Genomic DNA, 20,329 nt, shown 5'->3' on the forward strand with positions numbered 1-20,329 from the left:
TTAATAAAACCCTTCATTTAAAAACTGCATTTTGTGTTTACTTGTGTTATCTTTGACTAATGTTTAAATTTGTTTGATGATCTGAAACATTTAAGTGTGGAAAACATGCAAAAAAGTAAGAAATCAGGAAGGGGGCAAACACTTTTTCACACCACTGTATATATATCCATAAAATATTAATATCTTAAACGTTTATTAGTAATACATCCGCTGCCTGTCTGTCATGGTGGTTGAAAGTCATTGTAGGAAAATCACTAGTTGTAAGTTTGCAAAAAAACAAACAAACAAATGAGTATCAAAGAAATTTTTCTCTTGTAGCATTTAGTATTTTAAAGCTTTGCCCTTGCTACAGCCAAGTCTTGATCTTTTCTTGATTTCTCTGTTTGGTAACTTTGCTAACCGACCAACCAGAGTTAATATTTCCTCCTATTGTTTTCTGACTTCCCCTCTCCCGTCCCTCTCCTCTCTGTCCCTGCAGGATAATGTGTGAGACTGTGCGTTACGAGAGACATGAGGCCAATGAAGTGCTCTACTAGTAAGTACCACAATGCCTGGAACTACATGGGTGTGGATGCCTGTGCGTGTGTGTGCGTGTGTTTGTGTGTGTGTGTGTGTGTGTGTGTGTGTGTGTGTGTGTGTGTGTGTAAATAAATATTGATGGTATTGGGTCAGATACTTACATCTCTCCCAGCACATGAACACATGAAAAACAACAGGGGCAGCCAACAAAACAATATTTCAATTCTGTGTGATCAGAGCGCACTTTGGCTCGGGCCGTTACTCAGAGTTATTGATGAGCTGAGGCATGCCGGGTCCACACAAAAGAGCAACCTGGGGGACTTAAATGAAAACAAATGTCCATATAGCACAGAGGCAGTCAGTCGATGCCTTTATGAAGGTGTGTGTGTATCAGTGTCACGCCAAACCACTCTGCAACACTGCTGAAGAAGAAGAACCTAGGAGGGATTTCCACTCCACCTTCAACTTGATTTAATAAGTCAGTGTGTAGTTAATCAAGACTGAAAAAATTGGGCTATAACCACTCTTAAAATCATTTCCTTCAATGCTAGCTAGTCACCGGTGGTAACGCTGATATGCCTCCCCTTTTCATCGAGAGGGTTAATATGATTGGAAAGCTGTATTGACAGCTCCCTGACAGCTTCTGAGCGTGTTTGGACGCTTTTTGAAAGGCTGCCACAACTGTGGTGAGCAGAGAGCACACACAGTGTTTGACCACTGTCACATGTTGACGTCCTCCGAACACCCATGGTGAGAATTAAGGCAGTTAATTAACGTTATCAGCCTCTCGAGGGGCTACAGAGGGCGCATTGTCCCTTTTCTGCCTCCTGATCCCCTGTGTAGGTTTTTGTGTGTGTGTGGGTGGGTTTATATGTATGTAAGTGTGTGTGTTGGGGGGTGATGGCGAAGAGTCAACACCTCATTAGAAGCCCATCGGCAGCGTGGGAGCTGATTAAACAATAGGAATGCAGATTAAGCTGTGGTCGCATAATAGACTCCAGTTTCAGCAAGATTCCCTCAGGTCCCCCACACCAGTCACTACACACACACACACACACACACACACACACACACACACACACACAGCAGCCTATAGCTCAGTAGCTTTCTTCTCATTTTTACTTATTAAATAGTATTCTTGGATAGTCTAGCCAAATTCCTGTTAAAATATGTAAATGTTCAAATGAAAACACTAAGTGGACGCACACAATTTACTTGTAAACAATGTTCTCAGATACAGACGGCTTAGTCTGGACTTAGTCTAACACCCCATTCAGACCAATACAGTGGCACGAGTCAGAGCTGCATCAGCTGACTCGCCTTCACGGCCCTCCTCCAGATTTGGGTTTCGACGATGGTGGACGTTGGCATGAATGTTTTCCTCGACACAATACCATAGAAAGACCTGATTAGGATGGAAATTAATTTAATGATATTGATCATTGAACATAATTTAATCTTGTTGACAAAATTAGAGTAATAGAGACAGAGAGAAATAGATGGCATGCAAATGAGTGACAGAGGGCACAGAGATTGCACGATAGGGCCGCTAAGAAGTCCCTTCTTTACGTTGTCTTTGAATTTTTGCATATAACCAAACAACAGTAGCATGATGCCTCCCAGTATCTGAGTTTACACAGTATCCCAGCATCCCAGAAGCAAAAGAGGCTTGACAGGAGTGATGTGTAACACAACAGTTTCGGTCTCTGGCATGACATATAATACATCAGCAGTGCATGGCACCTATCCCCCTCCTTGAGTTAGCTGCTAATTGCTTCTAGCTGCTTTTAACATCCCCTGGCAGTGGGTCGCACATATAAAACATCATGAAAATGTCACAGCTCTATGGTCCCATCCTTCTGGCCGCCCCTTTTACACAAAAATCAATTTTTGTCAGGATCACTTTAATCAAAGAAAACTTAATTTCCATTTGCATTATTATATTTGGCGGTATGGCGCTGTTCTGGGGCCTCTCTGCCTTTCCTCGGGCCAACACAGAAAGCCTACGCGCCTACGTAGAAAGCCTAAGGTGGAGAGAGCACACTTCTCTGCCCTTCCACGCGCTTGTGTAGAAAGCCTTAAGGCAGAGAGAGCAGACCTTTCTGCCCTTCCATTCGCCTACATGGAAAGCCTAAGGCAGGGAGAGCAGCATCAATGACAAACAGAAATGACATTGATAAGTTGAAAAGGAGGAGCTGGGGTGGAGGTGGTTTGCAAAGCAGCTTGCAGAGGAAGCAGCGACAGTAGGCAGGCCAGAGCAGTTTAAATAGGGTGCCCTGGCCAATTGGTTGCATAGACAGGAATCATGTGATCTCTCAGCTGACTCCCCTCCATCAATCAGCTGCTCCATCAGTTGACTGGGCTGTTTGAGATCAGCCGATGAGAATGTCACCAACATTTTCACCAATATGATGCCAGAATAAACAGCAGGGTTTTCCTGACCATTGTAAGACTTGGGCGCAACAGTTCTCCATTGTCTTTTCTCACCAGCCCGGCCTACCTTTGCGAGAATAAAACACCACTTCAAAGATGACACAGCATGGCTTACCAGTAGCCTGCAACTGCACTTGTGGAGAGGAAGAGGCACAGTCCTGATAACCGTTGCCAACCCTTGACAACAGGAAGTCTGTCGTTTACCCCTTTACAATTTCATCCTCTACTCCGTCAATCCATCAGCAATCCACCGTGCTCCCAGGCCATTTTAAAGGGTGTACTTGAATTATTATGCTATTATATTATCATTATATAAGTGGCATAAAATGGTCTCAAAATGACAATAATATAATTTATTGTGATTATTTCTGGGGCAATGTGTCGTCCAACAAAAGTAGTTACAGTGAAAGGCCTAATGTTTGGTAATAATGTAATAAGATGTTGCACAATACCTGGTTTATCAGTGATGAACAAAGTCTCTCTGCTAACACTGACAACCACTGATCAGCCTGTAACAGCTGTCACACATGAATGCAGCCTTAACATGCGTTCGTTAGACCTGCATCATGTGTGCTTCTTATAGAAAAGAGGTGTAAGAAGAGTAGAGGGGAGTAAAACTATACTTTGCTAAGTTTACCTCCAGGCTAAAGCATCAGAACACAGCAGGTTAGTGTCTTTTTTTTTATTGGTTCATTCAAATTGCTCAAGTGTTAAAGGCATATAGTTTCTAGTTGTGTGTTTTTACAACTGTTTATGTGTACGAGAGCTTGCATGCATGCATGTGTGAGCCTACAAAAAGTCTGTCAAGCATCTCACTGATAAGAGCTGGGTGGTAAACAGCAGCAGATCAGATTGACTTTCCTCCCGTGCAAGATCCTAATCAAGTTTCTCTTGTGAAAAAATACAAGCTTTAACAGCCTGTCTTCATTTCCTCGTCTATTTATAACAACGGCTGTAATCTGCTTGGGAATGAGGCCTCTAAAAGTCAATGGGGGGATTTAATTGTGACAGTATCTCTATTAAGTTGTAAAAATTGTGTTGCCTGTACGTTGAGTCATATGTCAGATGGTTATAAAGACAGTTCATCTCCTTAAAATAAAAACGCACCTTCAAATGAAACATGCTTTTAGTAAAGCTGCAGTGATAAATGTCAGGTTTCAGGTCGAGCAATCAAAATGGCAGACTCACAAACTTTAACTTATAATGTAAGTGTATTTGTAGGGAGCATTCTTTACTATAGTGCATCTACATTGTCTGACCTTAGTATGTGCTGAGGTGAAGTATGGGAATAACTTAATCCTGGAAGTGAAGGGAGTGAAACCAAAACATTAAGGGAGGATGTTACTGCAAGTGTGATTATGTATCTTAAGCAATTTACTGTGTAATGGATATTAAACATTTTCTGGGAATCCAGTTGAGATACAGTTAATAGATAATAAGGCATTCTATACAGGAAAAACTAATGTTTGGACCCCCCTTGGTGCTTAAGTATATGATGACCAAACTAGAGTGATTAAATCTGGGTGGCAACTGTGATTATTTTCTTGATTTACTAGTGAATCTTTTTGTCTATAAAATGTCAATCACAGTTTCCATAAACTTAAAATTGTGTCTCCAAATCGTATATTCAAGTATATTCAATTTACTATCACATGCGGCACATAAAAATCATCAAATCCGTACAGTTGAGAAGCTTTAATTTTGATTTAATTCAAATGTGTGCATATGACAAAATAAGACAGAAGAGGAAAGAAATTCCAATACAAAACCATGAGAAATTGTACAAGAAACTTACCTACCATTGAAAGTAAAGGCTCTAAATTACTTACTTACTCCTTGTCTTCTTCCCCTATGGGACAAAGGCTTCAATGAGCTCTTTCCATTGCATTCGATCCTCGGCAGCATGTTACGCCTCTCCCCATGACAGGTTCATCTTTTCCAACTCCAGTGTCACAGTTCTGTGCTAGGTGGTTTTGGGCCTTTCGGGTTGTCTTTTGCCTGGTGGTGTCCATCTTAAGGCAACTCTCGTGATCCGGCCCTACTCCATTCTTAGCACATGGACTAGCCATCTCAAAAAGGCTCTGTATGCTTACCACCAGTTTACAAACAGACATACTATTTCTAAAATATCTAGAAATGGAAAAAGAATATGATTTCCAGACAGGTAATACTAGATGGTAAATGGACCTGCACTTATATAACACCTTTCTAGTCGTCCGACCACTCATAGGGATTTTTACACGAGTCGCTTTTTTATATGAGTCACATTCATTCATTGGTGGCTGAAGCTACCATACGTTACGGTGCCACCAATTTCTAATAACACACTCACACACCAGAGGAACAGCCATCAGGAGCAATTTGGGGTTCAGTATCTTGCCCAAGGATACTTCGACATGCAGACTGGAGGAGCCAGGGATCGAACCACTGAGCTTCAGATTAGTGGATGACTTGCTCAATCTTCTGAGCCACCCCCACCAGAGATAAGCCGAAACCACTGAGTTAAACAATGAATACTTTCTGTAAATATTTGCCAATTAACTTTATGTCACTCAACTAATAGGTTAATCAACTTATTGTTTCAGCTGAGCAGAGATTTTTTTAACTCTTGAATCGAATAAGCTCAGATAAAAAGCTTCTATCTCTCTAGTGCAGCTTTGAAGACATGAAAAAGAATGTTTCCTGCTGAGCTTTGGATGTAATTGACCCTGCTTCATATAAATTGGAGCAAGATTTCACTGTTTGGCAGCCATCTTTCTTCTGGTTGTTCCCCTGATTTAAGAGATGACGGCATCCAGAAGAACATTTTTGCACAGAGTTAAATCCTGGCTCCATATTCATGTTTTTTTCTTTTTCTACAAACACCCGTGATGTTGGATAAAACCACTCAGATTCATACAAATGACCTAGTTAATGACCCGCACAGTCACAATCTCACTCTGACTCTCTCCGACAGTTGACAGTCCCAGAGCAATGATAGGAGGATAAGGGTAATAGTTGTAAAAGTACTCATTTTTTCCTGCCTGGGGCTCCAGATTGCTAGAGTGCTCATGCTACATGCATGCGCACACACTCACACTCTTCCACAGTCACACACACTCCCACAGTCACACTCAATATCTCATGAAAACATCCCATGCTGTGAGAGCATCCAGAGATTATAGTACTAAAGCCCTCCTGAGATGGAGGCTGACCTGGCACATTTAACAGAAGCTGGTGAAGAGGGTTAGTACCTTCTGGTCGGCTTTTAACCTCTTCCATGTCAGCTCTTTCAATGCAACCCTTAACCTTTGACCCTCATTGGTCTGTGTGGTCCAACTGAAAACTCTGTACTGATACAATGTGATGGTGTTTTGCTGCTTTCTGTTGGAGTTGTAGAATTAGCTTGTTCGGGAGTCTAACAAGTGTAAACTTCAAACTACGGGAATGGAGTCAAATAATGTAAGTAGGTAATACATTTAAAAACATTTGAATGGACAGTCAGTCAGTCAACGCAAAATTAATTGGCAATCATTTTTCTTTTATGATAGTAGACTGAATAGCTTCAGGTTTTGAACTGCTGGTCTGACAAAACTCAACATTTAAAGATGCCATCTTGTACTCTACTTTTTGACTGTTACTAATTATCATTGAGAAAATTACTGTCAGGTCAATCGATAAAACTGTTAAATCAAATTGCAGTTATTTTGACAGATATTTCAGTTGCAATGTGAGTTGGGAATTTAGAGGGAATGGTAAGTTTTGCATTTCATTTCACTGAAAAAGAAAATGATAATGCAATTTTCGCAGGGGTCTGTACCAAATGAACATGTTCCCCTATGTCTGGATTATGATGTGTAGGTCAGGGCTTCTTTGTAGCGCCACAATAAATCACTTATGTTAGTATGTTTTGACACATTTTACCCTGTCAAACCATTGCAGCTCTTTGATTTGGATATTGACATTTGGACATGTTACAGTTTCAATAATATTTCGATTAATTGTGCAGCCCTACTGAAATCATTTATTTTCATTCATACATTTAATACAGTTTTTGGTTCGGTTTGGTTTGTCCTTAAGTACACAGACCACTTTGTTATTGTAAGCCTTCTTCATGGATCAGAATATGATCATGGCCCAGTACTGGATGAATTTATTAATTGGTGTGACCAGTCTTTCCTCCACATTAATGTGTCTTAAGATCATTATTGATTTTCAGAGGAGGCCCTGCCCTCCTGCTCTTTGTGTGATCAGGGGGGAGCCGGTGGCAGCAGTGCAGCCGTATAATTATTTGGGCACTGTCTTAGATGACAAGTTGAATTTTGATGTGAACACTGACGGCATCTGTAAGAAGGCAAACCAACCCCTTTTCTTTTGTAAGGATGCCCAGGAGTGTAAATTAAGTTGTTCTCTTCCGCTGTTAATGAGTCCGTTCTTTCTTTTAATCTTTAATCTTTTAATCTGAGCCTTAAAAACAAGAACATGTTGGAACAAGTGGTCAAATTGTGCTGCAAGATCACTGGTGTTACTTTTAATAACCTACAGCATCTGTATGAAAAAGGTCACCTCTAAAGCTCGGTCTATTGTCTCAGACTCTCAGCATCCCCTCCATGTTGAGTTTCAGGTGCTTCCATCAGGGCGGAGGTTTGCCTCCTCAAAATGAAGCGCTAAGCGTTACAGCTCGTCCTTTGTCCCATCTGCTATCGCTTATCTTAACCAGCAGTGACCACAGATTGTCCATGATTTACCCCTGACAGTGTGCGACACTGGATTCTGTGTGTAATGTATTGTACTGTTTTGTAGTACTAATGACTACTGTCTGCATCTCAAATTGCCCCTTGGGGACATTTAAGTTTACTCTACCTTACCTTCTTTTACTGTCTAAGCCTGCCTGTCTGAAAGTTGTGACTGTCTTTTAACTGCTGTTATAGAAACAACAACACATCACCCTTTGTGACCCTAATACTAAAATCCCATTTTACCCTCCCAGATAGCTACAGTATACGTTTTGATTGAAATTATTAAAGGAAGGAAAAGAAGAATATGTCTATTGTCAGTAGACTGACACAGTCCAAGTCAAACAAGCTGTTTCCTGGAGAGAAAAACAAAAACACTTATCTTACAACCATCAGTACGACCATTAGGTGTGGCAAACCCATCTGTTTAAATACACCAGCTGTTCTTTGACTTAACTTGATGTTGATGATTACGAACGTACTATGACAATACTAAAGAAGAACATTCAGCACACTGTGATATTTTAAAGAAGAACAGTTCGCACACTGTGATATTTTAACCCCTGGCTGAGGTTCAGAGCAACGCTCCCGTGCAGCTGTCGGAAAGTTGTCCCCCTCATACGGCTCCTGTTCTCCCGTGACACTGTGAAGCTGCTGGCCTTCAGAAACAATGTCACATGAGGGGAGATGAGGAAACTGTGTGGAGGATGGAACTGAAAAACCCATCACGTCCCAGTGACCAGTCAGCTTATATAATTGCTGACATGGAGACATTAGTCATCATACAAGTATCTGCAATGGAAGCACATAAATTAGTCAAAATGACAGAAAAATGGCAGAATTGCAATGTACTGTATCTGAAATGATGTGGTCTGGAACACACAGGCATAATTTGAGCTTTTTCAATAAGGTGCTTCAGACTAGGGCTGCAACTAAGTATTATTTTCATTATCGATCGATCTGTCGACAATTTTCTTGATAATCAATAGTTGTTTGGTCTATAACAGGTCAGAGAATGTGTTTCCCAAAGCCCAAGATGACGTCCTCAAATGTATTGTTTAGTATACAATCCAAAGATATTCAGTTTACTGTCATAAAGGAGTAAAGAAACAATGAAATTCACATTTTTAAGAAGCTGCAATCAGAGAATTTTGACTTTATTTTCCCTTAAGAATTAAACTGATTTATCGATTATCATTCAAATTGATAGCTGATAACTGATTGATAAATCGTTTAATTGTTGCAGCTTTACTCCAGATCTGGTCACTTCAGATCCTGTCCTAATTCAGCGTGACCTCATACAATGGTTTGTATGATATCTTAGGAAAATGCACATGCAACCGTTTGTATGATCTCTAAAGAATTAGTGCCCCACAAATGGCGTTGTCACATTATGTATGTAATGTAAAGTTTAGTAATTAACATGAAGTTATGTAGGTTAGGTTTGGCAAAAGAAATATGGTGACAATATACATAAAGGCCCAGACGCACCAAACCAACGTCAAAGAACTATTGGTGATGAACATTGACTGTTGCATTGCCTCACGTTGCCTGGGTCTCTGCCAAAAAGTTGCATTTGAACACGCCCCAAAGACTATAGCCAACGGCCAACAAACATGACAGTCGACAGATGTGTATATGGAAATATCTCTCCATACCAGCAGGCAGTGGTAGTCTGTATTTGTCATGTGATTGGTCAGCGTACTTGGGTTTTTTGTATTTCGGCGTCTCCGCACCGTGAAAAATAACCACTAAAAGCCTCTTAGCCAAAATCTTTAAAACTGGACATGTTCAAGCAGGAATATGATCCAAAGTCAGGGAGAAATAAACAACATCTGCAATCAAGATTTATTTTCCCGGATGTTAGCATGTAGCTACATGTAGTAGTGTTGGCTACGTAATGTAAACACTTACAGTAGCATGTCTGGACGAGATGGTTTTATTAATTTAAGTTTAGGAGAGGAGGGAAATTTGAGATCGTTTCCCAAACAGAATGTCAGTGTTTGCAAAATCCCCAATCTGCTGGTCACAAAACCTTCCATTGTATTCAAACTGTGTAAAGTTTGTTTTTAGATTAAAAAACCCCAAAAACAAATGTATTTTTAGGACAATTGGACGATTGCAACAGTGGTGTGAATGTTTTATTTCATAATGTCACAACAGCATTGTGGCATTGAGGGTCTCTTGAGAGTTTCATGGTGAAAACATCACATCAATAACACGTTGAAATGGGCATATTTTTAGTTGCTTGTTTATATTGGGCCTCTGAGTGCGCCTGTCAGACACTACTCTTGTTGTGAAACTGCTGTTATCCCACCATCATCATCAGTCCAAACACTGTGTACCCATTTACGAAAAGAGCATGAATAGTATCGATAAGAGACAAATGATTATATTATGTTAAAAGTCAAAAGTAAAGAAATGTAAGTGAATTTCTGAGTCTTTCCAACAATTTTGTTCACAGCAAGATGTGACTCAGTTTCACATTTTAAAAAGGGGGCATTTCACTCTTGAATTCAACTCTTGATTTTATAAAAAATTTGATCCACATTACACAAAAGTCTTGATGCTATAATCAGCCGTCCCGCGTCATTTTACCCCTTTCCACCGCCTCCATGGCTCTCGTATAACCCGATTCCCCCACTGCTAAAGGCTTCCCGAGGGGGTTTTGGTGGATGATGTTTAGCGTTTGACGATCGCTTTCAGTACGCGTGACCCAGTTCAGTCAAGCTGTCGCGGCGCATAAGAGTCTCCTATCTCCTACTTTTTTTGGTGTTGTATCTTCTCTTCCTCCTCCTCAGCCATGTGAGGTGCTCCCCTCGCTCCGAGCATCTGCGTGCCAGCAATTAATAATTGAGCATTTCATTCGTGTCATCTCTGATCGCAAGGAAGAGCCATAAAAGGATGGAAGGAGTCTGGAGGGAGGCGGGCGGAGATGAGCAGAGGGAGAAGGAGAGTGGATGCCGGTGGAGGATTTTGCACTGTGTCAGTAGGGTGTGCTGTCTACAGCCTCATTAGTTCTGCAAGGAAAGTGTAGAGAGGAGGAGGAAGGAGGAAGGAGGAAGGAGGGGGAGACTTTGTTCTCAGTGATTAGAAAAAAAACTCAGTCAGCACAGTGACGCTGGGTGTGAATATATATATGTGTCTGTGTGGGGGCGGGTTTATAATAAGTGCACCCATCCTTTACCTTTCTGTAAGCAAAAAGCACTCCCACCTTGCTGATGTCTGACTGGTCATTGATTTTGCTTTTCTTTCCCCTTTTGGTTTCAATTAGAAAGTCTCACTCAGACCAGGTGAGAACGTTCAGCAATATTCACACGAGCCGCTGCCTTATTAACACCAGACCACCTCCAACTAAGGTCTGGTGTCAGTGTGATGAGCAGACGTTCTTGTTCTGTAACGAGGTGACGATTTTAAGAGTCAGCTGGTAAACAGACAGATGGAGGCTTCACAGAGAGAAACAACCATTTGAATTTCCAGTCAAATTAATGCTGTGTATTCAGAGGAAAGATAATTACAGGTTTTCGCACCCTCAGGTGAAGCTTAACAGTAAAACCTGAACAGATGCAGAGTGATAATCATGCAGCAAATGTTTCTCGCTTTTTAAAAAAAAACTTTCCAAATAATGTGATGACTGTTTCTCTACTGTTTTTAAAAAAGTTTATTTCTCGCCTCATGGATGAGAAGTTTGACGGCACTCTCATGTCTGTACACTAAATAGCTTAGCTTAGCATCACTGACCCTGCACCTTCAGTGAGCCTTTTGCTGTCTAACTGCAGTGGACCTGGGCTTTACCATCCCTGATGCCACCAAATTCAGTACGTGGAAGGAGTTGGCGGGAGCAACTCCCCAAGCATGTCAGGGCGCTCAATAGGTGGCAGTGGACCCAGCACACAGCTAACCCATTAGTCACAGAGATGCAGAGAACCTACTTCTCATAGCTTCCCAGAAGAAGCCACTGCACTTGACTTCAAAATAAGAGCCGCTGAACTAAGATGTCTCTCACGTGAAGAATTCATTACAACTGTAAACGAGGGGGAACAGCTAGCTTGGCACTGTCTGCCTTCCAGCTCCTCTTAGGGCCCTGACACAAGCTGACGGTCGTCTACTGGTTGATGTCGGGCCGTTGGTTAGCATCTGTCAACCCTTGTATTTGCAGTGTGTCCTGCACCATTGGCACTTGTCGGCCCTTGTTGGCCATTGTTGGCTTTTTATCGGCTGATGTTGAATCAGCGGAGGACCTGGCAGTGAGAAGAACTCCTCTAATAGAAGTTTAGCTCAGTGCACGAGAAGAGAAACAGAAGTAAGAAAAGCAAATAAACAACTAGAGTCAAGAGGAAGTGAGATCCAAACAAACTTGTTACATTATGTTAGATTTTTTTTTAACAATTAAATTCTTTAGCAGTAACAGTTAGTATTTGTTTGTGTTACTGTTCGCAAGGGTACGATTGATAGGGGAGAGGATCCACGATACGATATTATCACGATACTTAAGTCATGATTCTATATTATCACAATTTTAGGTATGTTGCAATATGCTGAGCATTGTGACAATATATAGTGCGATATATTGCGATTTATTACCTTTTTTTAACTGTAAATTATGACCCCAAAGGAAAACTTTGTCAACAACTGTTTTATCTGAAGTTCTCAGTCAGTTCACCTCACTTCAGCCATTTTTTGCAGAAGCAAAATGCATGTAGTGGACTGCCAGAGCAAGTGATTTTATTACTCTCGTAGTCTACCCAAAGTTGAATTTGTATTTGTCTTATTGATAATTTAAATGATAAAAAACTGATACTTTACGATATTGTATTACCACACAAAAATATTGCGATACTATGCTATATCAATTTTTTCCACCATCCCTAACAAATAATATACGTTGTTCTTTCAACATCAGGTTGTGTTGTGCTAACTGGCTAATTAGCATCTTAAATCATCTTCCTGTTTTGCTATTTGAATGACAAATACAGACTGCCACCGCCTGCTGCTATGGAGAGTTTTGTCGTCTCATGCAGGCACATACCATATGTGCTAGTTTGCCATTGGCTGTAGTTTTTGAGGTGTGTTCAAGTACGACTGTTCGGTCGAGACACAGGCAACACAACAGACGACCTTTTTCGCCACAAGCTCTTTGATGTTGGTGTGGTGTGTATGGGCCATTAAGCTCATAGAAGACTGCATGGGACATGCAATAAAATAAAGCTTACTTAATTAGTCATGCATAGTTTATTTCACTGTTTAGTTAAGAAATGACAGATGTCACAATAAGTGAAACATTTAAACACTGAAATAAGGAGTCATACAATCTAAGAAATTAATAATAACTTCTGCAGCGTAAGTTGAACTGAAATGGTTTGACAGCAGTTTTCATTTGGCGTGCCTCTTTCTGTCCGCCACTGCCGAAACTTCATCGCTCATGTCAAATTCCCAGCACCAGAGACAGATAATATCAGTGTTACGTGTCATGAGGATACTTCCCTCTTTAGATTTCTACTTCCTCTTTACTGTCACAGGGCTGTAAGGTGACATGTTTGTTAATCCTCAACTATTTGTGTCTCAAATTAAAGTCACACATTGAATCCTGTTTTTAAACCCATGTGAAAATGACAGCAGCAGCTCTCTCTGTGATGTTTGAACTGACCTGCATATGTTCTGTTTGTCCTCTGAGCCCTGTGGCTGGATGCATTTAAATGAAAGCAAGCATTAACTTCTTTATCCGCGTACATAGCATTTGTTTACATTCTCAGTAGGTTAACATACACGGCCTCTATGATAATCCTGCATGTATTACCCATAGAAGATTCAGTGTATCTGCGCCTCATGAGATTATCTCTTTGCAATCCCTCTGATAGCCATGGAAGTCCTGAGATAAGTGAGATGAGCAAGAAAATGATACATTAAAAAACTGTTATCCTTTAAAAATTACCATCATGCTTTATTAACACTGTCTGTTAATTTAATTCCTGAATTTCATATTTAGTGAGTTGTTTCTCTGAAGGCAACTCCCCGCCACACAGTCTTTGATGTTCCTTAATAAGGCCTGTGGTTCACCAGTAATGCCACATAATACCTGAAAAAAAGTGTCTTTAATATAAATTAAACTGCCAAAATTGCTGCATAAGTGTGGTGGGAGCGTATGTGTGTATGTGTGTGTGTTTGTTTACCAGTCATGTTGTAAGATCCTGACAGCCAACTACATCATCCAGAGGTCAGTCTGAGTTTACTTCGTCTGCGATGCCCAATTTCCTCGTCTGTGTGTCTCAGCAGGGCCATGGGTGTGGGAGGATGAGAGATGAATCCTCAGTTCATTCATAGTTCTCTGTCTCTCGAATGCTCTCTCTGTCTCATGTTTTCTGCTTTTTACTTTATCTTTTTTTTCAAAGCAGTGATCTGTATTTAGCTCAGTGAGCAGGCTGACATTGCTGATGCATTAAATCGCAGCACCTCAACGTCACCACGTAGGTCAAGAGATGAACAGTTTAATCGTTTGGTCCACAAAATGTTAGAACATATCACAATTTCTCAAAGCACAAGTTGATGCCCTTTATTTATGTGTCCAACAAACAAAAGACAAAAGATGTTCAGATGACAGTCAATAAGGACCAACATCTCCAGCACATATTCACATTTGACAAACTTTAACCAGTGTCCTTTGGGCAGTTTTGCTTAAAGGGATAGTTTGGATCTTTTGAAGCTGGGTTGTACTAGTTACTTACCTGCAGTCAGTGTATTACCTACAGTGGATGGCAGTCTGCACGCCCCCAGTTTGGAGAAGTAGGCTGGAGTGCAACAGAGAAGCTAAGCAACACACTGCTGTGAAGGGGGGGCAGCAACACAACCTATTCTACCCCCCCTAGCCAGCGGTAGACCAGCAACTCCTGTGTTCAGCAAGCTAAAATGACTGTTTTTGTTACTGGGGTCTGGTGACTTCGATGAGAGCATAGAAGAGCATCTGAAGCCATTATCGGTTCCCTCCCTTTGGAACTGGCTTTCTGACAGAAAGGTAGAGCGCTGATAATATTCTCAATATAGCGTACACTTTAACTTAAACTTAAATACATTTCATGGTGTTGCCCTCGTCCACAGTGGTGCGTTACTTAGCTTCCATGTTAGCACTTCTGTGGATGATAAGTACCTCATACAACCACACTTCAAGCATCCAAACTATCCCTTTAAGATTAATTAAAACAATTAATCAGTTATCAAAACAGTTGATTAATTTCCTGCCAACTGACTAATTGTTTCAGGTCTAAAAGATAGGACTTAAAATTTTTGCTTGCTTCGTGTTTTGCTTGTGTAGCAGGCCTATACACATGAGGAGTTTGTTTCCAATATACTATACAGCAAGTTCAAGAATATAATACTTGGCGTTGAAAATGTAATAACGTGAAAATGAAGACAAAGTAGTCCATAACAGTATTATGATATTGTTACATGACTAATTTACAATCTTTTACCTGTGCAAGATTTATTTTTGACATTTAATATACTTGTGAAAAAGTAGATATTGCTTTAAAACTGGAGAATTTCCATTAATATATAGGCCTATATTTTGACAATTTTACACAGTGTCTTACCCTATTCACCTCAGAGTTATAATGTTTTGTCCGTCCATTGCGTTCTGTGATAATTTGTGCTCATTGTCTCTCTTTCTGTCTTGCAGTCCTGACGACATCGGAAGCTGCTGGTACATCCTGTTGTCCGGCTCCGTCTTCATCAAGGAGTCCATGTTCCTGCCCAGAAGCAGGTAAGATCACCGGCCATTTTAGATCAGGTGCCATTTTTAAGGCTTGACTTTGGCACCAACATCCAAGCAGCTTCCTCCCTTCAAAGCCTGTTTAGAGCAGACATAGGGAGATAAAAAGCTAATCCTGGACTGGCCAGAGAGAGACAATTTTAATTTAAACTATCTTGAAAAAGTTTGTTTCCCCCTCTTATCAACTTGCTCTTATCCAGACGAGTAAACAGGGGTGATGCCTTTTACCCAAATTGGCTTTTTAAACACTATTTGCAGGAGTAAAGGTTACAAAGGAGACACCTGCTTGTTGTTAAATTCTCAAAAGGAGACGTATAAATCAGATAATTGCTTTTTCTACCACAAAAAAAAAAGAAGATTTTATTTATGTTGTCACAGAGGAAAATCACTCTGGAGAAAGAGGCCGCTACAACTTTTGTTTCAATTTCTTCCAACCACAGAACAAACTGTTAATGTGTTGATCTCAAATATTGGGTCACAAATTGGTACACAAGATTTAAATTTGCACTACTTGCTGGTTTAATCCAGAAAAACCCTGATATTCCAGTGCCTCCCATACACAATGTGTAGCTGCTCCTCTCAGCTCAGAGAATGTTGCAGGGCCAGTGTCTTGCACTTTATTGCAAGGCACCAGAAATGGCTTCAGCACATTTCCCGCAATTCTAGAGAAACAAAGCATTCATAGTGCCTCTCCTGCATAAATGCTCTGTGTGGCTCCCCAAGGAAAAGTCCTGAACAAGAGGAGATGAAGAAAGATGGCATCAAATGTGCACTGACGGTACCAAAAGATGCGTGAAATTCTCTTAAAAGACAAAATAAAGTCTTTCTGAAAAATGTTACAAGAGAAAAATAGCTACGCATAAACCCACATACCTGCAACTGTAGAGAAGCAAAGCATGCACAGTGGATCTGTCTTGTACAAATACTCTCTGTGCATGTGTAACACTATAAACACTCACTAAGGTCCTGACAGAACAATAAAGCATTGCAGACGACTCTGCAGACCTGCGACACACATCTCAGATATCTCTCCCAATGAGCAGATTTATGTATGGAAATAAAAGAGACTTCAGCTCCAAAATGTAAATATATCACTTCATTCAACTTAAACAGAGAAAGTAAACTTAGCAACCTCCCCAGGAAAAAAAATCCGAAAACAAAAAGAGAAAGTAAAGCAACACCTCCAGCTGTTAAACTAATATAAACACTACACTACAACTTCCTGTTAAACCAGAAAGTCATTTTCCTTCTGGTGTTTAAAGTCTACATCAGGAAATATTTACTGCCATAGAAATATGTTAGAAGCACTTGAGGAAGAGTTAGACAAATTGAAAATAAAACTACAGAAGTGTCGACCTCAAAATGATTTTTACAGGAATTGTCAAAACTTTACGTTCCATTATTTAACAAACATAAGTGGTACATAAACATTGAATATGTGGTTTATAACACACTATATCAAGTTGTAAGAAGAGATAAGTTTCTTCCTGTGGGCACCCTCAAGTCGACTCTGGTGTATAAACAGATAATCTGGCTCACAGGATGTGGACTCTGAGATAGGCAGCCAAAAACACGCTTTATACCCAGACGTTACCACGCTCACTGTGTGTTACAGTTTTCAAATCCTTGTCGTGACATGAAACTAGTCTCACATAGCCAGACCTATCTCCACACTTCGTTTTAGCGCTGTGAGTGAAACAACAATTTCCGAGCTAGCCATGTACATGCTAAAATTACTTAAGAAAAGTTAGTAGCCATGCACACACTAATGTGTCCTGGGCCACAGTGAAGGACGGCCTACTCAGCTGACATCCTTGGTTGCCCAACTCCCCGCCGGGTAGCGCCACCTAAGATGATTGTGATTGCTTTAAAGAAATACTAACAACTAAGAGTGTTTTTTTCCTCTTAGCTCAAAATTTTGATAGGTTCAGCCAGACCTTTCTCTACCTCCGCACAGCACCAGATAGATCTGGCTTTGCAAGACAGATAATCAACAATATAGTAAAGTTATAATCAGGGTTGTAATAATATAAAACAGGGGTGTCAAACATATGGTCCGTGGGCAAGAATGGCCGGCCAAAGGGTCCAATCTGGCCCAATAGATGACTGGGCTAAGAGGTGTAAGGTTTCAGGATATAGTTCTCTGAAAAAAGCACTACTTATAGATATTAAACATTGTGCAAAATATTGTCAATCGGCAGCTTCAGTACAAAAGAATCTGCATCAGAATTCTATCTTAAAACAATACATGTGGAACCCTGTTGCTAAAAAATGGAAATGACGGAGAAATGCACGTTAAGACTAAGAAGTAGACTGAATGTGGTAAAACTGAGACATATTATTGAAATTGCACTTGTTTTGTTGTTTAAGACATCTCAGGTTGTTCATCTGTTTTATAAAAGGATGAATGTTTACAGCATGTACTTTTACCTGTTAACACGTAAAGAAAGGGAGAAATTTGGAGCTATTGTTATTTATAAGTTATTTTGCGATGGTCTTATTGGTCCAACCCCCTTGAGGTCAAGTTTGTCTGTGTGTGTGGCCCATTATCTAAAATGAGTTTGACACCCGTGATATAAAATATGTCTTCATATTAGAAGTTTTTATATAAGCTATAATTTACAAATACTGTGCATTAATTAACACTTAAAATGTAATTTTAACAGCCTACAACTACATTACGTAAGGGATAATGTACAGTGAGTGGATCATCATTGCAAAATTAACCCAGACAGGGGGTGATGCAGGATCTCAACATGAAGTGGAGGGGTCTCAAATCACCTTGAAAGGGCTAATTTTGCAATAATTGTCCACTCACTGTACATTATCCCGCTTATTACACAGCTACTTACTAAAGAAATCAATATTTTGACACAAAAAGTTGATTTAAAAATGATCTTATTGCTCCTCTAAGCATCTATGATCAGAACTGCGACCATAGTAATGTTCTTTTCTTCAGTAACAACACACCTTAGAATGCTGTAATTTACTAATCTCAATTGAGACTTTAACAAAGCTGTGTCATAAAGTATGTTAGAAACCATTCATTAAATCTGTGTCTTTATAAATGCTAAATAATGAATTAATAATGTCCAAACTGAGTAGCCACCAGCTACTTTGATTTAGGTTTCAGCAACATTGAAGGGAAAATCTAATCTTATTTTGTTTTGGTTAAAAAAGGTGTTTGAAGATACTCTAAACATCTCTGCGATTTACATATATTTCCATCAGCCCTTTTTCTGATGATGTGGGTTGTACAAAGAAACAAAGAGTTGAGTATATGAAGAAAGAGGAGTGGTAGAGAGTGTGTTTGTGACCAGAGCCCACCCCCATGATGGATAATAATTATCTACAACACCCTCGGAGGACTTAACATTCATGTTCCCCTCTCCAGCTCTCAGCCATCCGCTCACAGTAGCGATCACCACCTCTGAAGCCAAGACCCAAATGTTAAAAAGCTGCGATTTCACAAGTGGATCTGTTACATGAACCATCTCTGTGGGCGTCTTGAAAACAATGATCTTTTTCATCCATTAGGCTTGCGTAACACACACCTACGGCCACTCGGAGCACTCGGGGCCCCGTCACTTTAGCCCGCGGAGCAGAGCTGTCCCGGCAGCACTGTGGGGGTCGGCTGCAGTCATTCTACGGATTCACATGAACGTGGGAGGCATTTGAAACGGAAGACTCGATCGGAAATGTGCCACAAAAGCTGCTCCCCTCTTAAATATAACCTTTACAGTTTTGCCAAGGTGAAAATGCGTGTGTGGGATGCTGGAGGGGGATTTGCAGGTATTGGCAGATTAAAGTTAATGCTCGACCACAGTCGCTGGGGAAGAGAGGGCTCTGAAAATGTTTACTAAGCATATGTTGCAAGGAAGCCTGTGCAGGGGTCCACTCTGCTGCATGAGACTATATAGTTGATAATTAGCTCACTTTTGTCTAGAGAGATGTCATCTGCATTGCACAAGACTGTCTTGTTTCTGTCATCTGCACATTGAGTGCTTGAATCACAGGATCAAGTGGAAGATTTGTCTTGGGAACATAATGTTAAGCAGCATAGCAACAGCGAGATCAACAAAGTGCAGGCTGACACTAAAGGCACAGAAACAACAGGACCTCTGCGTGCACTACAGACATGCATGCATCAGTCTATTTAACCTCCATTTGTATAAATGCACTCAAACTTACACACCTTTGGAAACTGTCCTCACCAGAAAAATGACAGCACTGGTTGTTTTTGACAAGAAGTCTGACATTTTCTTGACAAGCAACCTCTTGTGATTGTGTGAATATCGACCGTCATCTCTCTGAAGCGAAAGCGGACGTAACATGATGTCGTTAGAGCACCACAAAACCTCTCAGGGAGGATGTCGGGTGTGTGGCTGGGCATAAAAACTTTGCATCCTGTATCCCACAAAACATTTAATGCAGGATTCTTTTAATCACGACTGTGTTATTCCCATAACCTAAACCAACGTAACCACAGAGGAGTGTGTCAATAACAAACAGCTCGCACGTATAAAGCCCCATTATAATACACAATGACTCTCAGAGTACTATCAGGAAAAAAACATTAAGCAGGGCTCGATGATGATATGACCTGATAAGTCCGCAGCACGATAAATTAACACATTTACATGTATAAAGATAAAGACAGAGCACTCCAGCGCTCTATTATAGTCTTAGCCTCTGCCACAGCCCTTGTATGGCTGCCACATTAAAAACATAATTCTTGGGGGGAAATGAAGCGAGGCCCATTTCCCTGGTGACAAGAAGACATTTTTGAAATGACACATTCAAAATGACACATTCTGGTTCAGGTTTTCAAGGACGCCTCGGTCATGAAACTCACTCAACCCTTGAAATAATAAAAAAGTGTACATATTCAAATCAAGAA

At 40.5% G+C, this 20,329-nt stretch overlaps 1 protein-coding gene across 9 annotated transcripts in view; it reads left to right on the top strand.

Annotated features, from left to right (window-relative positions):
- The window catches only part of rapgef2b (Rap guanine nucleotide exchange factor 2b), a 152,806-nt gene that overhangs the window by 43,773 nt on the left and 88,704 nt on the right, over positions 1 to 20,329 (top strand). For all 9 annotated transcript variants that reach the window (XM_050042457.1, XM_050042459.1, XM_050042464.1 and 6 more), the window contains exons 3-4: positions 479 to 535; positions 15,337 to 15,420. In XM_050042457.1, the coding sequence (XP_049898414.1) occupies positions 479 to 535; positions 15,337 to 15,420 (141 nt within the window). The remainder of the gene's footprint in view (positions 1 to 478; positions 536 to 15,336; positions 15,421 to 20,329) is intronic.

The sequence above is a fragment of the Epinephelus moara genome, chromosome 4 (genome assembly GCF_006386435.1).
Source record: "Epinephelus moara isolate mb chromosome 4, YSFRI_EMoa_1.0, whole genome shotgun sequence".
NCBI classification, from domain to species: Eukaryota; Metazoa; Chordata; class Actinopteri; order Perciformes; family Serranidae; genus Epinephelus; species Epinephelus moara.